Source organism: Eretmochelys imbricata, chromosome 14 (genome assembly GCF_965152235.1).
Source record: "Eretmochelys imbricata isolate rEreImb1 chromosome 14, rEreImb1.hap1, whole genome shotgun sequence".
In the NCBI taxonomy this organism is placed as follows: Eukaryota; Metazoa; Chordata; order Testudines; family Cheloniidae; genus Eretmochelys; species Eretmochelys imbricata.
The window spans coordinates 9,036,546-9,057,511 of record NC_135585.1 but is presented as its reverse complement, the minus strand read 5'-3'; the positions used below and the strand labels follow the sequence as shown (position 1 = coordinate 9,057,511).

Sequence of the window (20,966 nt, the reverse complement as noted above, 5' to 3'; positions counted from 1 at the left end):
CTTAATCCTTGTGTATAGGAAAATAGTGGCTGATTATAGTTTCAAATGAACTGCAGAACTAAGTGGTTGCACGTAGAGCCATCAGATGTTGAGTATGTCAGAAAAAATTTCCATCTGTTTGCCCTTTTATCTTCTGTCTATGTTGAAGAACTCAATAAACAAGTTGGGATTCATGTAAAAGGTTGTTTAGTCAGACAGTATGCAAATGATATTTTAGTTTCCAGTGAAGTTTAAGTGAGGTAGTTGTTAATACAATAATATTAAAAGAAGCAAAACACAAACTCCAAAAATAATGTATTGTTACTTCATTAGAGTACGCTTTTTTAATACCTCATTAAAAATGAACTGGTGCAGTAAAGATATTTATAATATGATAATATAACATTAGTAAATTATAATAGAAATAAAGTACTAATGTTCAAATAAGACTATGAAATCAGTAAACATACAAGTCATGTCCTAAACCACATAACATGAAGGTGATATATCAGTGAGTGCCCTTTCTACAAAACATAACCTAGCAGTGTGAGAACTGCTCATGTTTAGTGTATTACCTTAGACAAATTTGAAAAATTGTAATGATGCTTAGAGTATTTTTACTTCAAACTATTAATATATTTTAAAAAGAAAGCTGCTAAGGTAGATTAGCCACTATTTCACCAATTTTACCTGTTTTTTTAAAAAAAATTGATTTGCAAAGTACAGCAAATTTTTTTAAACGCTTACTTTTCTTGCCCACCAATTTTCTTGCACCCTTCCCCCCAAAAATGGACAAATGAGTTGATGCACTGTTGAATTTGGTTATTCAATATGTGGTACTATACAACAAATGAAGTATGCTAAATAGTTAAGATACATATTTTGTTCATGTGTACAGCTTAAAATTTTACTTTAAAATTATTTTCTTTCCTTCATCTTGGAAAATACTAAAACCAAACTACAGAACACAATTACAAATTATATTCTATTTTATAATTCTTTTAATGCATCCAAGAAGCAAAATTAAATTACCCAGTGTAACAACTGTGGAATCCACAGTCTGGATTTTGGAGGAAAGGATAAAACTGACATTAACACCTGCTTAGTCTTGTGGTGCATTTGGCCTCATAGCTCCGAATGATCCTCGGTGGTTTCTCATTCTCTATCTCTTTTGCATTTTTCAGTTTTACCAATAACTAATATACTAGTGAGTTGCACTCTTTTGAATTTTTTTTCACTGATAAAACAAACTTAAAAAGTGAATGGACCCATAATTATTCAATCACTGTGATTCATGGTAACAGGTTTTCTTAAGTATAAGTTTCCAGACTTTCTAGATCTTCAAGCAGGGTTATTATGCTTCTCCCCACAATTCTTTGGGCTTTCTTTTTTTTCCTGGGTGTCATGTACTTTGATTTCTTGATGTACGTTTTCTGAATGTAACAAGTAAGACTAGCACAGTTTTCTAACAGTACAGTGGGTACTCTCAAGTTAATGCACCCAAGTACCTTACTCTATGGAAGAGTTTTTTTTCTTTACTTATTGACTTGAATATCATGAGCAACAAGCCCATTAAATGAAAATCCTAAATAAAATGTCACATTTTCATTTCCTTGAGGCACGGAATCATAATGTAAAGGTACAATATGAATCTGCCCAACATGACCCTGTACAAACAGTTTTCCATTCTCTGTCCAACCTGAAACCCTTCTTAGAACATCACGTATTTTACCTATATTCCACACATCGCCATGTTGCCATTTCAACCTTCGATCATCTAGGGAGCCACCAATTAATTTATCAACCCTGGTCTTGTGCATAATCTTTCTTAGACCACTTCCCTTTCCCAGGAAAAAATGTGTGTAGATTTTTTTCTTTCTTGGAGCAATATTTTTCACCTTGATGTCATGCATGCGTTTCATAGTCTGAAGAGCTGATACGAGAATATCATCTTTATCTGGATTAGGTTCTTTGTCTAATGCATCATCAGGCCAGTACAGTAAGGTGAGCAAAAAATGGGCACTTGCTGGAAATGCTGTTCTTCTCTGTTTAAAAAATCTATTGCTGAGTTCTCTAAGAGTTTCAAAAGGAAGAAGTTTGGAAGATCCAGGAGATAAACATGCTAGTGTAATGTGACACAAAATGTAATTGATGAGATCAGTATCCTCTAGCCTCTCTTTCTGTGGGTCATCTGGGTAAAAATTAATTATTTTTTCTAGCTTTTCAACTGACCTCATCTCCTTTGAATCTGTCAAAAATGAAAGAATGGTAGTGACACTGCCACCACCGTACTTATAAATGTTCATACGTCTGAGGAGTTGAGTTTCAGGTTCTCCTTTGTTTTCTCCCATAGGATACTCTGAGGTAAAGAACTTAGCATATACCTCAGACTGTCTTTTCAACCACTTTCTGGGATTGTAAACTTGTTCTTCCTTCTCCTTTGCCTCCTCATCTTGTTTCTCTTGGTTTTTATCTGTTTGGAAGTAACTTAGATCTTCTGAAATCCAGTCCAGAGCATTATAAATGTTCTGACGTAAGCCTTTTAAACGACTGTGAAGCTTTCCCCAGGGTTTTTTAATTTCCTCAGGAATGTAGTCTGTTAGCAAATAACGCACAAGCTCAGAATGTTCCCCTTGTGTGTTTCTGGGAAATACCTCAAGTGTAGACAGGAGTTTTAGTAGACGACATCCCACTTCAACCTCTCCAAAATATCCGGCATTGTTCATACTGTCGATCTCTGACTTTGCAGCCTGTTGTGCAGCCCTGAAGCATTTCATAGCTTTAAGGGCAGTTTCTATCATCTCAATGACTCCACCAGGAGTGGCCTCATACATCTTTTTGTCCAGAGTAAAACTAAACCATTTCCTGTACACTTGACCTTCTGTATCCAAAATAAAAGAATCATAAGGCAAATGAGATTTGGCTACCCCTGCCCAATATTCTGCATCCTCAAATTTTTCATGATTGTAATGCAATCGAGCAAGCTGCTGGGCAAAGAAGGCATCTTTTCCCAGGCATTCGTATGCAGTTTTTAAAACCTCTATAGCTTTTTCACAGTCTTCAACCTTACAGACATGCTCAATGAATGGAGAGAAGAGGCTGTCAGTATTGTCTCCCCTGCTCTTCTTGTCGCGTCGTATGAACAAATCTCTGATGAACTTCATGAACTCTTCTCGTCCAAATCTATGGTTTAAAAGCACTTTTTCCTGAAGAAGTTTCATTGCAATTTGACTCTGAGGCTCGCTTCTTGAGAGCTGATGCAGAATTTCTTTTGCAACCAGGTAATGTATGATATGGATAGATGAAATACAGGTGGTATTTTCTCTTAATTCAATAAAAATAACTCTTGCCTGTTCACTTAAGTTATTTTTGAAATCATACTCTCTCACTCTCTCTTCTGTATATGCCCCGAGCCCTAGAAAAGCTTCACAGTGTGATAATGAAATGTGTGAATTGTGTACATAGAAATTGAGCAAAGCAACATACCTCATTAAATTAGTAACGGGGGAAGAAAGGTCTATGCCTTGCAGCAGGTGCTCTACAAACTCCCTCACATATGTTTCATTAAACTCCTCACTCATTAGGACAAACGTAAGAATAAATGCAGGCTTGAAGTCATTCTGCTTTTTAAGTTTTTCAATTTTGGTTTTAAACAGGTGTTTCTCTTGGTCTGTCAATTTGTGAGTGACGGCAACTGTATCGAGGGGAGAAGCTTTGCAAAGCTTTTCAGGGACATTAGATCGTTTACAGCCCAAGAGGATGAAACAAGGCTTGGAAAAATGACTTCTTCGAGCTGCCATTGCATCCATTAAATCACTCTTTAATTCATCCAGATAATCTTCATCATAGTCCTCAATCAGGAGGATCACTGGGAGAGGATTCTTTATGTCATTTTCATCATATTCTCTAAAATTAACTGCATGCTTGGAGACAGTTGCAGTTGAATATGAAGATTTGACCACAGCACATCTTAAATCCTTTCTTCTTTTCCATAGTACTTGCCTTGCAATGGTGCTTCCTCCACTTCCAGGTTGATGAAATATTTTTAGTTGAGCCACAGAATACCTGATTCTGTTCCCATGCAAAATATCATCTAAGATTTTATGAACCTCTTCAGAGGCCTCCCGTTCAATGACTTCTCCACAGCTCCCTTTATCAGCAAGCCAGAAATTTTTCCAGCTGACTTTTCTACCTTGGTAAAATGTTTGTTCTATCTCTTGTATTTCTTTTGTGCTCAGAAGATCCAGTTTGATATCATCACATTGATCTGCACACAATATTTCAAGGGAAGACATTTTTTCTTCTTCCAGAGTTGGAAGCACACACAGACCTCTTGTGGAAACTGGTAAATGTCTGGGACATATTGCAGATGGCATCATGTTTTGAATAGTGGCATCTACGTGACTTAGCTTCATGCCCACAATGCTCCTCTGTTCTAATGTCTCAATGCTACAAGATGCCTGAGCTAGGTTAGCCCACTTCTCATAATTTTCTTTGGACTCTGCAATGCATATGATATAATCCATACCATTCATTTCTGTGTAGAATTCCTGGAAGGTGTCTACAATTGGCTTCTCCACAGGTGATGATAGTAGGAAAAGTACCACAAAAGATCCCTTTGGAAGGATTTCATCACAGATAAATGAAATGGCTTTCTTAAGATACTTCTTTTTCGTTCTAATCCAAGTGTCTTCATCACAAGATTTTTCATCCCCACGGAAGTCACTGCGTCCATTGCAAAATATCCAGCTGGTGTGATCAAATAGGCCCAAATGTTTTTGAAATTCAGTGGTGCTCATCTTGCTTTCATTGGAATAATTTTGCAAGAAATGTGACCTTGTTTCATGATGCTCTTTGTACTTGGCATATAAACCTGACACATTGGAATCCTCATCAAAATCAAACACACAGAAAATATTCATGCGCATTAAAAAGTTGACAGATTTCAGATCTTCTTTTCCACAGCTGTTTGCGACAAGAATGTACAATAGAGAATCATTCATATAGTTCTTGCCATCAGTGAATAGGACTGATAACTTCCGCCCTAAATTTTGGGAAATTTCCATAGGGTCCTCATTACTGGAGGACTCAGCCTTTTCCCTTCTGACATCCTTCTCTTGTAAACTCTGAATAAAAGCCACTAGCTCTTCATTCTTTACAGGCTCAGACTTTGTTCCCACTCTTTGATAGAGAACTGGAATTTTGTCGAAAATCACCTTATTACTGTGTTCGTTAAATCTAGGTAAGCGTACTTGAAAGATCTTTCCCTTCACTGTACTGGATGATGGTTCAATGTCAACCTCTACCACAAAGTATTGTTCTTGAGAGTCTTTCTGAATCACTTCAGTAAAAATAGGAGGGTGAATGCAATTTCTTGCAGCTTCTTGTTCAGATGGTTCAAAACATTTTTCAATGTAATCTAATGCATCTACGTAGATGTCTCTGTCTCTTACCGGTATGCCGGCTATCTGTCCGTGTTTCCAGCCCTTGTCTTCAACACTGTCCATTACACCAAAGTGTATTGTGCCATTTGTTCGAACATTCATGCAGGCTGAGGCATATCTAATCACTTCATAGGCAAACTTTGCTTGCAATCGTTGCCTGTCCAGCTTCGCAGCAGTTGTGAAAGATTTGTATTCATGGCAAGGAATGATCAAATCTATGATTCCAGTTTCCGGAGCAAGAATTCTGTTTTTCACATATTTAAAATTAATGTCTTCATTTTTAAATTGTCTGAATTTGCTCAGCGTTAATGATTCAACTGTATTTTCATGTAAGGAATGACTTTTTCTACTTCCTCTCCTGCAAAAAGTAGACATTGTTTTTAATGTGTGCTCCTTAGCAGTCTTTTCTACTGCCCCAGTGTTGTCTGTTTCTGAAGATCCCTTCTGATAAGATGTTACATGAAAACTTTCGTGCTGTGTGATGCTGAGGGCTTTTAAATCACTGTCTGTCTCTTCAGTTGGTGCATTAGCCTTCATAGACACAGCTGAATTCCTGTTTTTTACTCTCTTTTTATCATCATTGGTAGTGATATCGGAACCCAACACTTCTGAAGCTTTAATGCTGGGATTATCTGCTTGGGCTGAGTCTACCCCTGCATTTTTGTGCAAATGTTCCAAAAGTTCGTTTCTTTTCCGTGTTATTATGTGGATTTGGCCTCTTTTCATACCCATGCTTTTGAGGAAAGGTTCATCTAATTCTTTGAGCACTGGGCCAGTCACTTCCTCTTCACAGAGCTTTTCTACATATTCTTTCTTAATTCCAATAGATTCGAGCCAGCATCTAACATGAGACTCATTCCATTCAGCCAAAGGTAACATTTTGTAGTCTGAAAATGAAATTGTGTGTCAGTAGCACATACTTAGGGAGGCAAGTATCAGAGGGATAGCCATGTTAGTCTGGATCTGTAAAAGCAGTGTACACCCACTGAAGCTTATGCTCCAATACGTCTGTTAGTCTATAAGGTGCAGGAGGTCAGACTAGATGATCATAATGGTCCCTTCTGACCTAAATATCTATGAATCTATGAATCTATAAGGTGCCACAGGACTCTTTGCATACTCAGGGAGAGTTACTCTTCTTTTTTGTTTGTCTAATTTCACCACACCATGCACTTTGAATTAGTGTTCTGGTCCTCTTTAAAGCCTTGTCTAGACCCAGAGTTAAATGTGTGATGTTTTGCTAACAACATGTTTGAAAACTCTAGTGAAGACAAGGCAATTTGGATTTCAGCATATACTAATTGCATTGAGTTGAAGGCCAGGCTTCACCCACCCATGCCCTGGTTTTAACTCCCCTATCTTAGACTTTGTTAAAGGCAGCCTGGCTTGTCTACACTAGACTTCTCAAGCATGTTAGCTCAGTGGTCTCCAAACTTTTTGGATCGCGCACCCCCAGAGCTAGCTCTAGGGAAGCAAAAAAAAAAAAGCTGCCGCTGGCGTGCCGCTGAAGACGGAGCGGGGAGAGCCGCGCACCCCACTTTGGAGACCACTGTGTTTAGCTAAAACTTTCTAACAATGCACCTTTTATCCTAGTCTAGACAAAAACTAAGAAGAGACTGTATGGAGTAGCTGCAAGGACTAGTAGACAGTGTGAAGCTTCATCGTATCCTAGAGTTTAAGGGCAGAAGGGGACCGTTACATCTTCTGGTCTGACCTGCATATCACAAGACATTAAATGTCCCCTAGATCAGTGGTTTTCAAACTTTTTCTGGGGACCCAGTTGAAGAAAATGGTTGATGCCCATGACCCAGCGGAGCTGGGGCTGAGGGGTTTGGGGTGCAGGGGGTGAGGGCTGTGGGGTTGGGAATGAGGGGTTCAGGGTGTGGGAGGGGGCTCTGGGCTGGGGCAGGGGGTTGGGGTGCAGGAGCGGATCAGGGCTGTGGGCTGGGGGTGCAGGCCCTGGGATGGAGCCAGGGATGAGGGGCTTGGGGTGCAGGGAGGGGTTCCAGGTTTGGGGGGGCTCAGGGCTGGGGCAGGAGATTGGGGCACAGGATTGGGACACGGACTTACTTCCAGCGCCTCCCAGTCAGCAGTGCAGCTGGGGTGCAGAGGCAAGTTTCCCACCTGTCCTAGCCCTGCCGACCGCGCTGCACCTGAAGCAGCAGGTCCGGCTCCTAGGCAGAGGCACGCAATCAGGTCTGCGCAGTTCTTGCCCGCAGGCACCGCCCCCGCAGCCAGCCAATGGGACTGCAGAGCTGGTGCTCGGGGCAGGGACAGTGCACCGAGCCCCATGGTCACGGACCTGCTGCTGGCCACTTCTGGGGCACAGTGCGGTGTTGGAACAGGTAGGCACTAGGGCTGCCTTAGCTGGGCAGCACTGCCGACGGGACTTTTAATGGCCTGGTCGGCGGTGCTGACCAGAGCGACCCAGTGCCTTACATGCTTACAGTGCCTTACAGTACTGGGTCGCAACCCAAACTTTGAAAATGCTGACCTACGTACCCCTCTATTATTCAGAGATGTTAGCAAGACGAAAGCATTTCAGTCCTCAAAAGAATGCCTGGGCACACAATGTTGTAAACAGGAGAGGCCAAGGTGCCCTCGGTACCCAAGTCTGCAGGGCAGGGGCTTGATCAGATGAGATGTGCCCCAATGATCCCAGCAGGCGAACCACACCCCATGCTGCAGACTCAGAGGAAGGCAAAAGCTACGGATCAAGTGCTGAGGTCTAGTTAGAGTTGTGCCACTGATTTCCTCTGTTCTTGGGGAAATCACTGATTACTACTAAAAAGAAAAGGAGTACTTGTGGCACCTTAGAGACTAACCAGTGTCTGTTCCTTCCTCAGTGAGGATACCACCTCCTTACCATTCTCCCAGGGCTGCTGAAAAGATTCACTAGTTTGCCCCACACGTTAGATAAGTAAAATGTTATATATTCAAAAGGGAAATATTGTTAAAGCAAATTCCATTACCCAAGAAGTACAAACATCTTAAAAGAGAGACATACCCATTTTCTTGTAGAAGTAGTTGTTTATCCTCTTGCGCAGAAACTGATCTAAAGGGGGGGAAAGCCATAACAAAGAGCTTAACTATTTGTTTCTATATTGTTCACTCACTTTTGGGGGGATGTGAGGGATCCATTTATGTGTTTGTTATTTACTGAATTTAAACCTGGGTTTGCCATCTAGCTCTGTCTTTCAGACCCCAGTATGAAAGGGATGGAAAAATAAACTTAATGTACAAACCACAAGGTGAGAATCTCTTACTCATAAACCAGGGCCAGTAGCCATTCCCTCCTCTGCCCTGCTCCATTCTACTTTTTCTTGGGAAGCTGGTAAAAGCTGGAACAGATACAGCAGGGCAAGTGTGAAAAACTGGGATAGAGATTGGAGGGTAATAGGAGCCTATATAAGAAAAAGCCCCAAATATCGGGACATCTGGTCATCCTAAGTAGGGGCAGTAGCTGTCCAAGCTTGGTGCTGGAGGGATCAGCTGCAGGGGTGAACAGATAGCTTAGGCTTTTGGCCATTGATTCTTGGGTGTGTATTTCTCTTCTTGAACGCTGGACTGAAACTATTCTGATAACTAGATTTCAGATAGGCCACAGAACAGCCAACATAAGGCTAGCAGAATTATAATTTAAAAGTTTAACTACTGCATTAAACCTGTTACAGTGTGGTCTGAATTCCACCTCTTCACCTTTACAAAGGTCTGTTTATTCTGTCTTCTCCCCAGTAATGCACTTCTCTGGACAGTACCTTACGTAGTGCCAAATTAAGAGAGGGCTCTTAAGAGCCTGCTTAATGCTGCTTTGCTTAGTGAGCAAAAATAATTACTTGTCCTGCTCCTGTAGTCAGCTGGCAAAGTCTGTAAGTCAGTGGGACTCTGGTTATATCATGTATCAGAGGGGTAGCCGTGTTAGTCTGGATCTGTAACAGCAGCAAAGAGTTGTGTGGCACCTTATAGACTAACAGACGTATTGGAGCATAAGCTTTCGTGAGCAAATACCCACTTCATCGGAGGCATGCAGTGGAAATCCGATGAAGTGGGTATTTGCTCACAAAAGCTTACACTCCAATACATCTGTTAGTCTATAAGGTGCCACATGACTCTTTGCTGCTTATATCACGTAAATCAGCGAAACCACATTCTAGAGCCTTGTCTACAGAAGTTGTACTGCTTTATAGCATTATACTTTAAAGTGGTATAATCCTGTCCCCTCCTTACTGTTGACACACTTAGTTTGGCATAAAGGTGCCTTAAACTGGTGTAGTTTATTCCTATATTACAAACAACTTATCCAAAAGTGCAGTGTGCAAAATAATGCCCAATAATACAATTACACAAGAGAATGAGAAAACAGAAATTTAATAATGCCTGCAAATAAATATTTATAAAAGGTCCCTCAAGCAAACTGAGACAATAGAATAGACAGTTAAAGAATAACAGGTGACAGAATATGTCAAGGAAAATTTGTAAGTATAAATAATAGCCACAGACATTTCCGTACCACACTCTGACAGGTAAATTCTGCTCTCTCATGCCAGGTCAGTGGAGGCGGGTTTCTACACAGCTGAGATCCAGTTCCATAGTGGCAATTCCAGGCTCCTACCTGCTTCAAGGATGTGCTGTGAATTCAGATTTAAAGGCAGAAGAATCCTTAGAGTGGATCAAGAGAGCAGCCTGCAGCAAAAAGGCAAGTTAAGCAGGCGTGAGCATAGGATTGGAGAAAGATGGTCCAATTCCTGTGAAGGGTAGGGCGAAGAAGGGGCAGCAGGCTAGTGTGGGGGTGGGAGAGATTGGTGATAAGGGGTTAAAACAGAATGGGGAACAAATTCACACATTTAAGTAAACAGCAAGACCCTGGAACAGATGCGAGAGTGTGATGGGCATCTGCTACCTATGCAATCAATAGCCCCCTAAATTATTTTGCAAAAGCAACTCTAGATTGTACAAATACTTTTTAAAGTTCTTTTCTTTTTAGCTGATCTCTTAGCCTCTTGGTTTGAGGCCTGATTCAATGAAACCTTTCCCTTTGAGCAAAGTGGGAATGTTAATTCCTTGGCGGGGAGTGGTCACAGCCCACACCCTGAAGTACACAAAATGGGACCTGAAAATGCAGTGAGAGTTTTTGAGGAAACAAGTTATTTTTGACCGTCCTGGCTAAAAAGCTCCTCAAGGAGGCAGCAAAGTGTAAGAGCTGGATGTATTTCTAAGTTGTTACGTTCCTGATCAGAACCAACCCCACTGGGAGGATAAAAATTACCTTTATCCCGGCCCCCACTGAAGTTAGAGCAATCCCCCGTGGGCTGCCCTATGTTACAATCCACTGCTTATGGGCCTAAGGGGTTGTTTTGGCAGCCACAGAGTGGCTCTCAGTCCTATTTCACTACCATCATAGCGTGGTGTAGAGTGATTATGCTGCTTCTGTACCACAATGGGACCCTCCCCAAGTCCACACTATGCGCGGGAGGAGGGTTGTCAGTGACTGACTGCAGTAGTTTTGTAGCCCATAGGGGTAGCCTGCCTGCTTGCTTATATATCTTTTCTTATGGGTTTGATTGTTTTCCTGCATGTGAAAAGGGAATATAGAGAAACCATGAACCCTGGGGGCCTAGTTTTCTGGAGGTCAACAAGTTTGCAAATCAGGGTCTTAGATGTGGAATTTCCCCATCCTGAGTGACAGAAACCCAGATCCTCAACATCAGTGTTGGAAGTTAAGGGGGTGGGGATCAATGTGGATTCTGATCCTGCAGTTTAATACAGAGCTGCTCCAAGGGGACAGGATGGGTGGCTCTGTATTTGTGTGGGGCAATGCTAGGGTTGGGGACATTCATCATGGGCCCGGCAGAGAGCGATTAGCTGGCAAAGATAACGCCATCGGGGGCTGCATTACCCAGAGATCCACCCATGGGATTTAATCTGCAGAGAGAGTGGGGAGGCAGACTGAATACAAACTGGCAGGCAAATCTTCCTCTTAGCCCACTGCCACAGGCTTCTTGCAGAAGGGGCCATTGGCCCGTAGAAACAGATTCCTGCCTGAACAACAGGCCTCCCCGAGAGAGGAAAGGTTCAGAATCTGGGAGCGGAAGGAAGATAATAGGCCTCAGGGAACATGGCCGTTGCAGTGCAAGGCTTCATTCTTCTGATCCCTGCTATGCCTTAGGGAGAGTCACTAGCACTGAGTGACCCAGAACTAAATACCCACAAAGAACGTCATATTCATCCCCATCCACCATGCCCAGCCCCTTTCCCACCAAACTACATTTAATTAAGACGTCAAGGTTCTGAGTTTTGAGCCAACTCTCAAGTCGTGCTACAGGGAAGGCTTACCTGACTCAGGCTGCAGCGGGGAAGAAGCTGCCTGCTCGCTCACTCACGGAAGCGCCAGTTCTGAGAGAGGAAACTTTCCCCTTTACAGTTGGAGATTTGTTTGTGAAAAGAGGAACTGATCACAGGGCTGGACAGTAGCCCATGTTGGCTGATGTCCCCAAAAGTGCGTGGGAGAGAGTGCGAGAGCTTCTCTCCAGAAGTGAGCTTGAAACTTGTCCAAGTCTCCACCCACCAGACTGAGCCTGGCTAGAAATCATCAAGTACAAAGCGGGACACTTCCGTGTTGAGCTTTGAGCTCAGCTGTTCAGCTTGCCTTAGGCCTGGTCTATGCAGTTTATGGCCTGATTTAACCATGTAGGTTTTTCTTACTGAAATAGCTAAATCTGCACAACCCTCATGTGTAACCAGTGCTGGTGTTCAGGTGCTTTATAACACCTTTCCTTAGGGGAATAAGCTATCACAGTATAAGCACCTTTTACCAAGGTAGCTGCCTCCGTGCTAGGGTGGTAGTACTGGTCTGGTTAAAGCAGTACAACATTTGTGCGTAGGCAGCCCTTCGCTGCAGGCTGTACTGTTAGCCGTCCCAAATGAAGCCCTGGGGGGGGCGGGGGGGATGACAAAGAACCCCTCCCCCCCAGGGTGACTGGTCCAAGGTGCCCCCCTCCCGGTGTGAGTGCTGCTCCCTGCCAGCCCAAGTCCCCCCCTCTCCCTGCTGGCCCAAACCCCCTTGCTGCCTGCCCACACAGGGCCAGCCTGAGGCCCCATCCCCCCCACCACCCCCAAAGCCTCCCTGTTGCTCTCCTTGGGCTGGCCCGAGGCCCCCCCCTTCAGCCCCCTGCAAGCAGGACCAGACCGAGCCCCCCCTCCCCCCACACACAGGGCCAGCTCGAGGCCCCCCTCTATCCCCTGCACATGGGGCTGGCCCAAGATCCCTGCCACCCGCCCATGCAGAGCCCTGTGCCCTTCTAGGGGTTGCAACCCACTTTTTTGGGAAAAAATGCGCTTTTGTCTACTTTGCTCTTACCAACTGATGATCAGATCAGTGGCAAGAGCAAATGCCCATGTTTGCCAAAAAAAAAAGCGGGATGGCCAGACAGGGCTTATAAAAAGGGACTGTCCCAGCCAAAACAGGATGTAGGGTCGCCCTACCAACCTTCCCTTCCAGAAAAACAACCCCACACTCCAGGTGTTTTGTAGGAAATGTTCTCCAATACAAGGAACTGTTTGTACACTACAGGGATGGGCTGAAAAACCTTGGACTGTGCATAAATCAGGAATTGCAGGGAGATGTGCAGCCGGACCCTCAGTAAGAGGTTCTGCAGGAGCCCAAAGAGGCGCTGTGACCTGACACAACCCACAGAGCACCAAGGTGTCCCTCTTGCAGCAAAAGGAACAGGTGTTGGGGCAGGGTGTGGGTGTGTGTGAGAGAGAGAGAGAGAGACCCATGCCATGCACACACGCATGCTCATGGCTCTATGAAGGAGCTGCCCCAGTTTAGCTGTGGAACAAGAGTGGATTCCTCGCCTGCCCAACCACCCAGCCTCAGATGGATGGCAGCAAGTGGTGTTGAGATGGGTCATGAGGGCGAGGAAGTGGCTTATGTGAAGCAAAAACGTACAGGTAATCTCTGGGCGCAGTTTAGAGGTGGACCAGCTGAATGTCATGCAGGCAGCTCAAGTGGCATGGTGGGGGGTGGCCTGGGAGGCCTATGGGGAAGAGGGCCTGATGATGCATTCTGGAGGGCAAGGAGTGCGGGCTGGGCAGGGACCTTCCTGTATGACCGCTACAGGAAGCAGAAGGCATTGATGCCCTCACTGCTGAAACATTGGTCAGGGTGTGGCTGTGCAGCTGGCAGCAAAATGCCCAGGCAGGAGGGAGAGCTTTGCTGTTAGTTACTCCTTAAATTACCTCTCCTCAGCTGCCTGCCCTGTGATGTTGTCGGATCACATGTAGGGAGGCAGACACAGTAGTAAGGTCACAGAATACCATCTAGAAACAGATCTTAGCCTGAACCCATCTGTCTCTAGTTCCAGGGAGGGCATGTGTATCAGCTGCCCTGCTTAGACATATTACAGTAGTACTAGTAGCATCAGCCAGGTTGCAGGGGTGCATGCTGTACAGACCTATGATACAGGTGCTATCACCAATTTGTCAGAACAGGCTTTTGCTGTGAGGTGTCTCTGGGCCCAGGCTCAGTTCTAGGGAGCTGCTTTAAGAGCCATAGTTCAAGGTTCTTTTGTTAAACCCCCATTATTGTTCAAATGTCACATTAATTGCAAGCCACACCCAGCAGGGGGCAGCAGTGCTCTAATTGAATGGTTTCCGAACTGTGGTTTGGGACCCCAAAGTAGGTGAGCAGCCAGGCCATGGTAAGAGTTGTGGGGGGGGGGGGAGGCAGCTGTGGGGAGCCGCAGACCCTCCACTTGCCCAGGATGAGGGGGGTCAACAGTTGCCTATAACCCCTGTGCCTCCCTCCTCCAGGGCAGGTGGAGGGCCCACAGCTGCCCACGCTGCTCTTACCATGGCTGTGCTGTGCCCCCCCGAGCACCCCCCCAGCTGGAGCCTGGTCCAGGTGAGAGCTGCGCAGGCAGCTGTGGGGAGCTGCAGCCCCTCTTGCCCGGGGTGGGGCAGGGCAAGGACATGGGCTGTGGGGGGCTGCTTTTGACCCCCACCCATCGAATGCTTGAGCACCCTTTATCGCCACCCACCACTGTGTGCTGGTGTAAGAGAGGGGAGCCACTCACTCCCCGCCTCAATTCCTTTGTACTGGACAGACTCTGATAGAGCCCTCAATTCATCCACCCTCTGGCTGAGGTAATTGCCACAGAAATGCTGCCAGCTGCACCCTTATAGAGCTAATAGCCAAACTCTGTTTTAAAAGATAGTCCAGCTAAAGGTCCTCAAGAGACCCCTTTCCTGCAAGACCAAATGGAGAAGTGCTTCTACTTAGCCAGGTAAAAAGAAAAGGAGTACTTGTGGCACCTTAGAGACTAACCAATTTATTTGAGCATAAGCTTTTGTGAGCTACAGCTCACTTCATCGGATGCATACTGTGGAAAGTTTAGAAGATCTTATTATATACACACAAAGCATGAAAAAATACCTCCTCCCACCCCACTCTCCTGCTGGTAATAGCTTATCTAAAGTGATCGCTCTCCTCACAATGTGTATGATAATCAAGTTGGGCCATTCCCAGCACAAATCCAGGTTTTCTCACCCCCTGCTCCCCCCCCCCAAACTCACTCTCCTGCTGGTAATAGCTTATCTAAAGTGACCACTCTCCTTACATTGTGTATGATAATCAAGGTGGGCCATTTCCAGCACAAATCCAGGGTTTAACAAGAATGTTTGGCGGGGGGTAGGAAAAAACAAGGGGAAATAGGCTACCTTGCATAATGACTAAGCCACTCCCAGTCTCTATTCAAGCCTAAGTTAATTGTATCCAATTTGCAAATGAATTCCAATTCAGCAGTTTTTCGCTGGAGTCTGGATTTGAAGTTTTTTTGTTGTAAAATAGCAACTTTCATGTCTGTAATCGTGTGACCAGAGAGATTGAAGTGTTCTCCGACTGGTTTACGAATGTTATAATTCTTGACATCTGATTTGTGTCCATTTACTCTTTTACGTAGAGACTGTCCAGTTTGACCAATGTACATGGCAGAGGGGCATTGCTGGCACATGATGGCATATATCACATTGGTGGATGTGCAGGTGAACGAGCTTCTGATAGTGTGGCTGATGTTATTAGGCCCTGTGATGGTGTCCCCTGAATAGATATGTGGGCACAGTTGGCAACGGGCTTTGTTGCAAGGATAGGTTCCTGGGTTAGTGGTTCTGTTGTGTGGTATGTGGTTGCTGGTGAGTATTTGCTTCAGGTTGGGGGGCTGTCTGTAGGCAAGGACTGGCCTGTCTCCCAAGATTTGTGAGAGTGTTGGGTCATCCTTCAGGATAGGTTGTAGATCCTTAATAATGTTTAATAATCCCCTTGTTTTTTCCTCCCCCCCCAGACGTTCTTGTTAAACCCTGGATTTGTGCTGGAAATGGCCCACCTTGATTATCATACACAATGTAAGGAGAGTGGTCACTTTAGATAAGCTATTACCAGCAGCAGAGTGAGTTTGTGGGGGGGGGGGGGGGGAGAAAACCTGGATTTGTGCTGGAAATGGCCCACCTTGATTATCATACACATTGTAAGGAGAGTGGTCACTTTGGATAAGCTATTACCAGCAGGAGAGTGAGTTTGTGTGTGTGGGGGGAGGGGGGGGTGAGAAAACCTGGATTTGTGCTGGAAATGGCCCACCTTGATTATCATACACATTGTAAGGAGAGTGGTCACTTTGGATAAGCTATTACCAGCAGGAGAGTGAGTTTGTGTGTGTGGGGGGAGGGGGGGGTGAGAAAACCTGGATTTGTGCTGGAAATGGCCCACCTTGATTATCATACACATTGTAAGGAGAGTGGTCACTTTGGATAAGCTATTACCAGCAGGAGAGTGAGTTTGTGTGTGGGGGGGGATGGGGGGGGTGAGAAAACCTGGATTTGTGCTGGAAATGGCCCACCTTGATTATCATACACAATGTAAGGAGAGTGATCACTTTAGATAAGCTATTACCAGCAGGAGAGTGGGGTGGGAGGAGGTATTTTTTCATGCTTTGTGTGTATATAATACGATCTTCTAAACTTTCCACAGTATGCATCCGATGAAGTGAGCTGTAGCTCACGAAAGCTTATGCTCAAATAAATTGGTTAGTCCCTAAGGTGCCACAAGTACTCCTTTTCTTTTTGTGAATACAGACTAACACGGTTGTTACTCTGAAACCTGAAATTAGCCAGGTAAGTGTTTCTAGTTGTGTATTTTCTGCTATTCAGAAGCACTTTCTGAACATCCTTCAAGCGGGACCTTTCAAAGGGTCTCAGCCATGAAGTACTCACTCCATCAGATGGACAACTCAGAGACTAGGATGGAGGAAGCACCTGTGGTCCTGGGAAATTACATCTGGATCCAACTGGAGACACAGGAGGCTCGACCGACAAGAATAGTAGGATCGAGTACCAGTGTTGACGAGGCCATGTCAGTGCTAGGAGGATGAGGTGAGCAGGTCTTGTTTCACTTTGAAGATGACCCTGGAAGGTAAAGGAATCGGCAGGAAAGCATACAGGAGGGATTTCTTCCAGGATAAGAGACAAGCATCTGTCGGCGAGCCTGGGCTGAGCCCTTCCTGTGAATAGAACTGATGACATTTTCCCCCGAGATGAAAGATGGACCTGACCATATCTGGACCACTTGTGGTGATCAGAGAAGGATCTGCACAGCTGATCCACTAATGTGTTCTGTTTCCCCAAAGGGCAAGCAGCTCTGATATGAACTGAGCTGGTTATACAGAAGTCCCAGAGGTGAATTGCCTCCTGGCACAGTGGGTTTGACTGTGCTTCTCCTTGCCTGTTTATATAAAACAGGGTTGCCTAATTGTCTGTCAGAATTAATAGATTTTTTTCCCACTGTGTTAGGGAGGAAGGCCAAGCAAGCTAGATGTATTGCTCTTAACTCCTTGACATTTATATGAGTCTCTAGATCTTGAGACGACCAAAGATCTTGAGTCTACAGGTACCTCCTATGAGCTCCCCAACCCAGAGAAGATTCTTATGTGACTAGAGGGAGGGTTGGAAGCGGGGGGAGAAAGGGAAAGTGTAGTCTGGCGTACTGATCAACATAGGTACATGCTGCCCTGTGACCCAGAAGACTGAGGCAGCCGCATACTGTTGTGAGAGGATATACTCTCAGTTGCAGCACTAGGTCCTATAAAGTTTCAAACCTGGCTTGTGGAAGAAAGGCATTGGCCTTCATGGACTCTAAAGACTGCCCCGATGAATTCTATTGTCTTTACCCGTTTCAGGATTGATTTGTCTCAATTTACTAGGATCCCCAGTGCATTGAATGTGGACAGGTTACTGGATATGCTGGATAGGATTTGCGCCTCAGACCAACCTCTGGCCAAGCAGTCGTCTAGGTATGGGAACATGTGGACACCTAATTTTTGTAAGTGAGCTGCCACAATTGCCCTGCACCTTGTGAACACTTGAGGAGCAGCTAACAGACCAAAGAGAAGCACAGTAAATTGATAATGGCAACCGTTCACCACAAATCTGAGAGACTTTCCACAGTCGTGGCATATTGCAACATGGAGTTAAGCATCCTTTAAACTGAGGGCAGCGTACCAATCTTTTAAATCTAAATTAGGCATGAGATAGTCTTGGGGATCAGGAAGTAGCAGGAATAGAAGCCCTTTTCCCTGAGATACAACAGGACTTCCTCTATGGCCTGAAGAATACACGTTGAAGGGCAATCTCATGAGAATGGTCCCTGAAGAGGGATGGAGAAAGGGGTTGGGGTGGGGCAGAAATGAACTGGATGGCATACGTCAGTTTCACCATGTTTAAGATCCACTGTTCTGATGCTATGTGGGCCTAAGCATTTAGGCAGTGGGATAAGAAATTGATAAACAAACAATGGGGAACAAATGGAGCCATGGTGACTAGTACACTGTCCTTAACAAACCCATCAAAATGTCTGTTTGGACAAGGCGGCTGGATGGGATGAGCTCACTGATGCTGAAGAGGAGGGTGGTGGACGGCACCTCCTATAATCTCTGCCCTTTTTCCTGAGTGGATCTTGGGATCGAGGCGCATAATAGTATTTGTATAGCTGCTGCGGATCATACTGTTTTCTTTTTTATGCTGGGGTATAGATCTGAAGGGATTTGAGTGTTGCCCTAGAATCCTTAAGGCTATGAAGCCTGTCATCCATTTTCTCTGAAAACAGTGAGGGACCTTCAAAAAGAAGCTCCTGGTTAGTCTGTTAGACCTCTAGAGGTAAACCAGACAACTGCAACCGTGAACCCCTTATAGTAATTGCTTTTGCCATGGTTTGAGCAACCGAGTCTGCACTGTCCAAACCCCCCTGGAGGGAAGTCCTCTTACCTTCATCCACCATTACTGCAAATTCTTGTCTACAGTCCTCTGGTACATTGTTTATAGATTTTATAATGCTTTCCTAGAGGGTGAAGTCATATCGACTCACAAGAGTGTGTTGGTTGCAATCCTGAGTTGCAGGCTTCCTGAAGAAGAAAGCTTGCAACCAAACAGATTCAGCCTCTTTGAATCTTTGCTTTTCAGCATGGAAGTTTATTGCCCCTGTCTTTCCTGATCATTGGCAGCTGCCATCACAAGAGACCCAGGGGGCAGGGCGGTGGAGTAAGAGTAAATATGTTCAAATGCCCTAGAGAAGATGAAGTACCTCTTTTCAGCTCATTTTGCTTTGGGGGGAAGGGAGAAGGGTGTCTGCCAAAAAGCCTTGACTGGTTTCATGATGGCTTCATTAATTGGTAGAGCAACCCTGACTGGGGTTGCTGATACTGGGATGTCCACCAACTTGTGAGAGCTTTCACGCACCTCTTCTGCCTGAATGTCAAGTCCAGAAGCCACTCTTTTAAAAAGATCTCGATGAGCAGTGTGGTCCTCTGGCGGTGATGAGTCACTTGGACAGCTCAACAGCCTCATCTGGTGAGGAGGATGCAACATGCATCTGAGGTGTTGGTTGGTCTGTGGCTTGTGGCAGGGAAGGTGCCTGAGTGGCTGCTGGCTGCTTGGTACTAGTCTTGATACTGGGTACCAGGGAATGATGCTTTTTGGTAACAATGCCTCTGGTGAACTCTCAGTGAGCGAGATGGTTGAGGGGAGGTCCTAGTTGGAGGGGAATGCCCCATGGCATCCAGACTGGCTACTGATATGGGCCCGGGACCCATCCTTGCCCAGCTTGTTGATCCTTAGACGAGGCCCAGTGCTGGGGATGCTGTATGACCCATGGTCCCAATGACTTATGTTCCCCATCCTGGGTGGGAGACAGAGCACCACACCTCTGAGTCTGAGGAAGGAGAGTCAGATGCTTCTGCCATTGCAAGGGCAGATCCAGATGGAACCAGGGAGAGGTAGCCTGAGCCTGGAGATGGCAGTACCAGGGAAATCATGGGAGGCTTTCCTCTTGTCAACATGGGCTTTTGCAAAGGCTTGGGTTGTGGCACTGTAGGAGCTCGATATGGTGAGGTATTAGCAATGGACATCGGTACCAGCTGCACACCTTCCACTGCCAGCGATATTAGTACCAAGGGGCTAAATAAGACTCATGCAGCTGCATACATCTCCAGGAGGGGTTGGGATCAGCACTGTCTGCTGGCCAAGTGTCATTCAGTGGATGGCCTTGTCAGACCTGGCACCAGCTCTGGAAGCTATTATCCCCTCCTGGGAGATGGCGAGCGTTCTGGGGGGGATGTGTCTCTTGCCCAAATGCTTTGTCAAGTCTCTGCCTTTGTCTGGCTTTGGTACCAATGCAGTCAAGAGCATAGCTGCCAACTCCATGGGTGCTCCGGGGCTGGAGCACCCACGGGGAAAAATTAGTGGGTGCTCTGCACCCACTGGCAGCCAAGCTTCCCTCCCTCGAGCGCGCCGAGTCCCTGTTCCTCCACCTACCTCCCAGCACTTCCCCGCGGCCGCCACCAAACAGCTGGCGGGGATTTGGGGAAGGAGTTGGAATAGGGGCAGGGAGGAGGCGGAGTTGGGGCAGGGACTTTGGGAAAAGGGGGCGGGGCAGGGGTGGCAAGAGGCGGGGCTGGGCCAGGGCCATATGGAAGGGATGGAGTGAGAGCAGAGGCAGGGTCAGGCACCCAGGGGAAAGCGGTGAAGTCGGCACCTATGGTCAAGAGAGGAACTGAACCTTCAGAAGGCCTAAGCTTTTTCTTTAGTACCAAGGAACAGTCCCAAGGAGCCACAGACGCCTCCAGTGGTTCTGCACTGAAGCTGATGTATTTGGGGCGCCTTCCCCATGTGACACCTCTGAGGGGAGTGAAATGCTGCCTCCATAAGGAAGCACTTAACCCTCACCGGCCTATCTTTTTTCTTGAGTGAGGCTTGAACGCTTTGCAAGTGTAACATTTGTCACTAACGTTTTAAGCAGGCTGGGTGCAGGTCACTGACCAGCATGGGTTTCATACAGATTCAGCAGGACTTAAACCCCAATGAATGATGCACCATTCTGGTACCAAGAGAAAAAAAGGAGTCAAAAAGAGATCAAAACCAGAAAATTAGCACTAAAACTGTCTAAAACTAACAAACTACTATTTTACAACAAACAGGATCTATATGTAGAAAGGAGTGAGG

The 20,966-nt window shown here is 45.5% G+C and overlaps 2 protein-coding genes across 11 annotated transcripts in view; one reads left to right on the top strand and one right to left on the bottom strand.

Moving 5' to 3' along the window:
* The window catches only part of ZNF207 (zinc finger protein 207), a 72,690-nt gene that overhangs the window by 30,898 nt on the left and 20,826 nt on the right, over positions 1–20,966 (top strand). For all 9 annotated transcript variants that reach the window (XR_013347925.1, XR_013347924.1, XR_013347922.1 and 6 more), the window contains one exon: positions 9,971–10,119. The gene's annotated coding sequence lies outside the window, so the exon portion shown is untranslated. The remainder of the gene's footprint in view (positions 1–9,970; positions 10,120–20,966) is intronic.
* LOC144274690 (sterile alpha motif domain-containing protein 9-like) lies at positions 195–12,224 on the bottom strand. 2 transcript variants are annotated; one of them, XM_077833707.1, is made up of 4 exons: positions 11,757–12,224; positions 9,934–10,051; positions 8,431–8,478; positions 195–6,310 (listed from the first exon to the last, which is right to left on the bottom strand). In XM_077833707.1, the coding sequence occupies exons 3-4, from the start codon at positions 8,432–8,434 to the stop codon at positions 1,515–1,517; spliced, it is 4,800 nt and encodes a 1,599-aa protein (XP_077689833.1). In that variant the 5' UTR covers positions 8,435–8,478; positions 9,934–10,051; positions 11,757–12,224; the 3' UTR covers positions 195–1,514. The 2 variants fall into 2 exon arrangements, with proteins under 2 accessions (XP_077689833.1, XP_077689832.1); XM_077833706.1 differs by lacking the exon at positions 11,757–12,224 and having other exon boundaries at positions 9,924–10,001.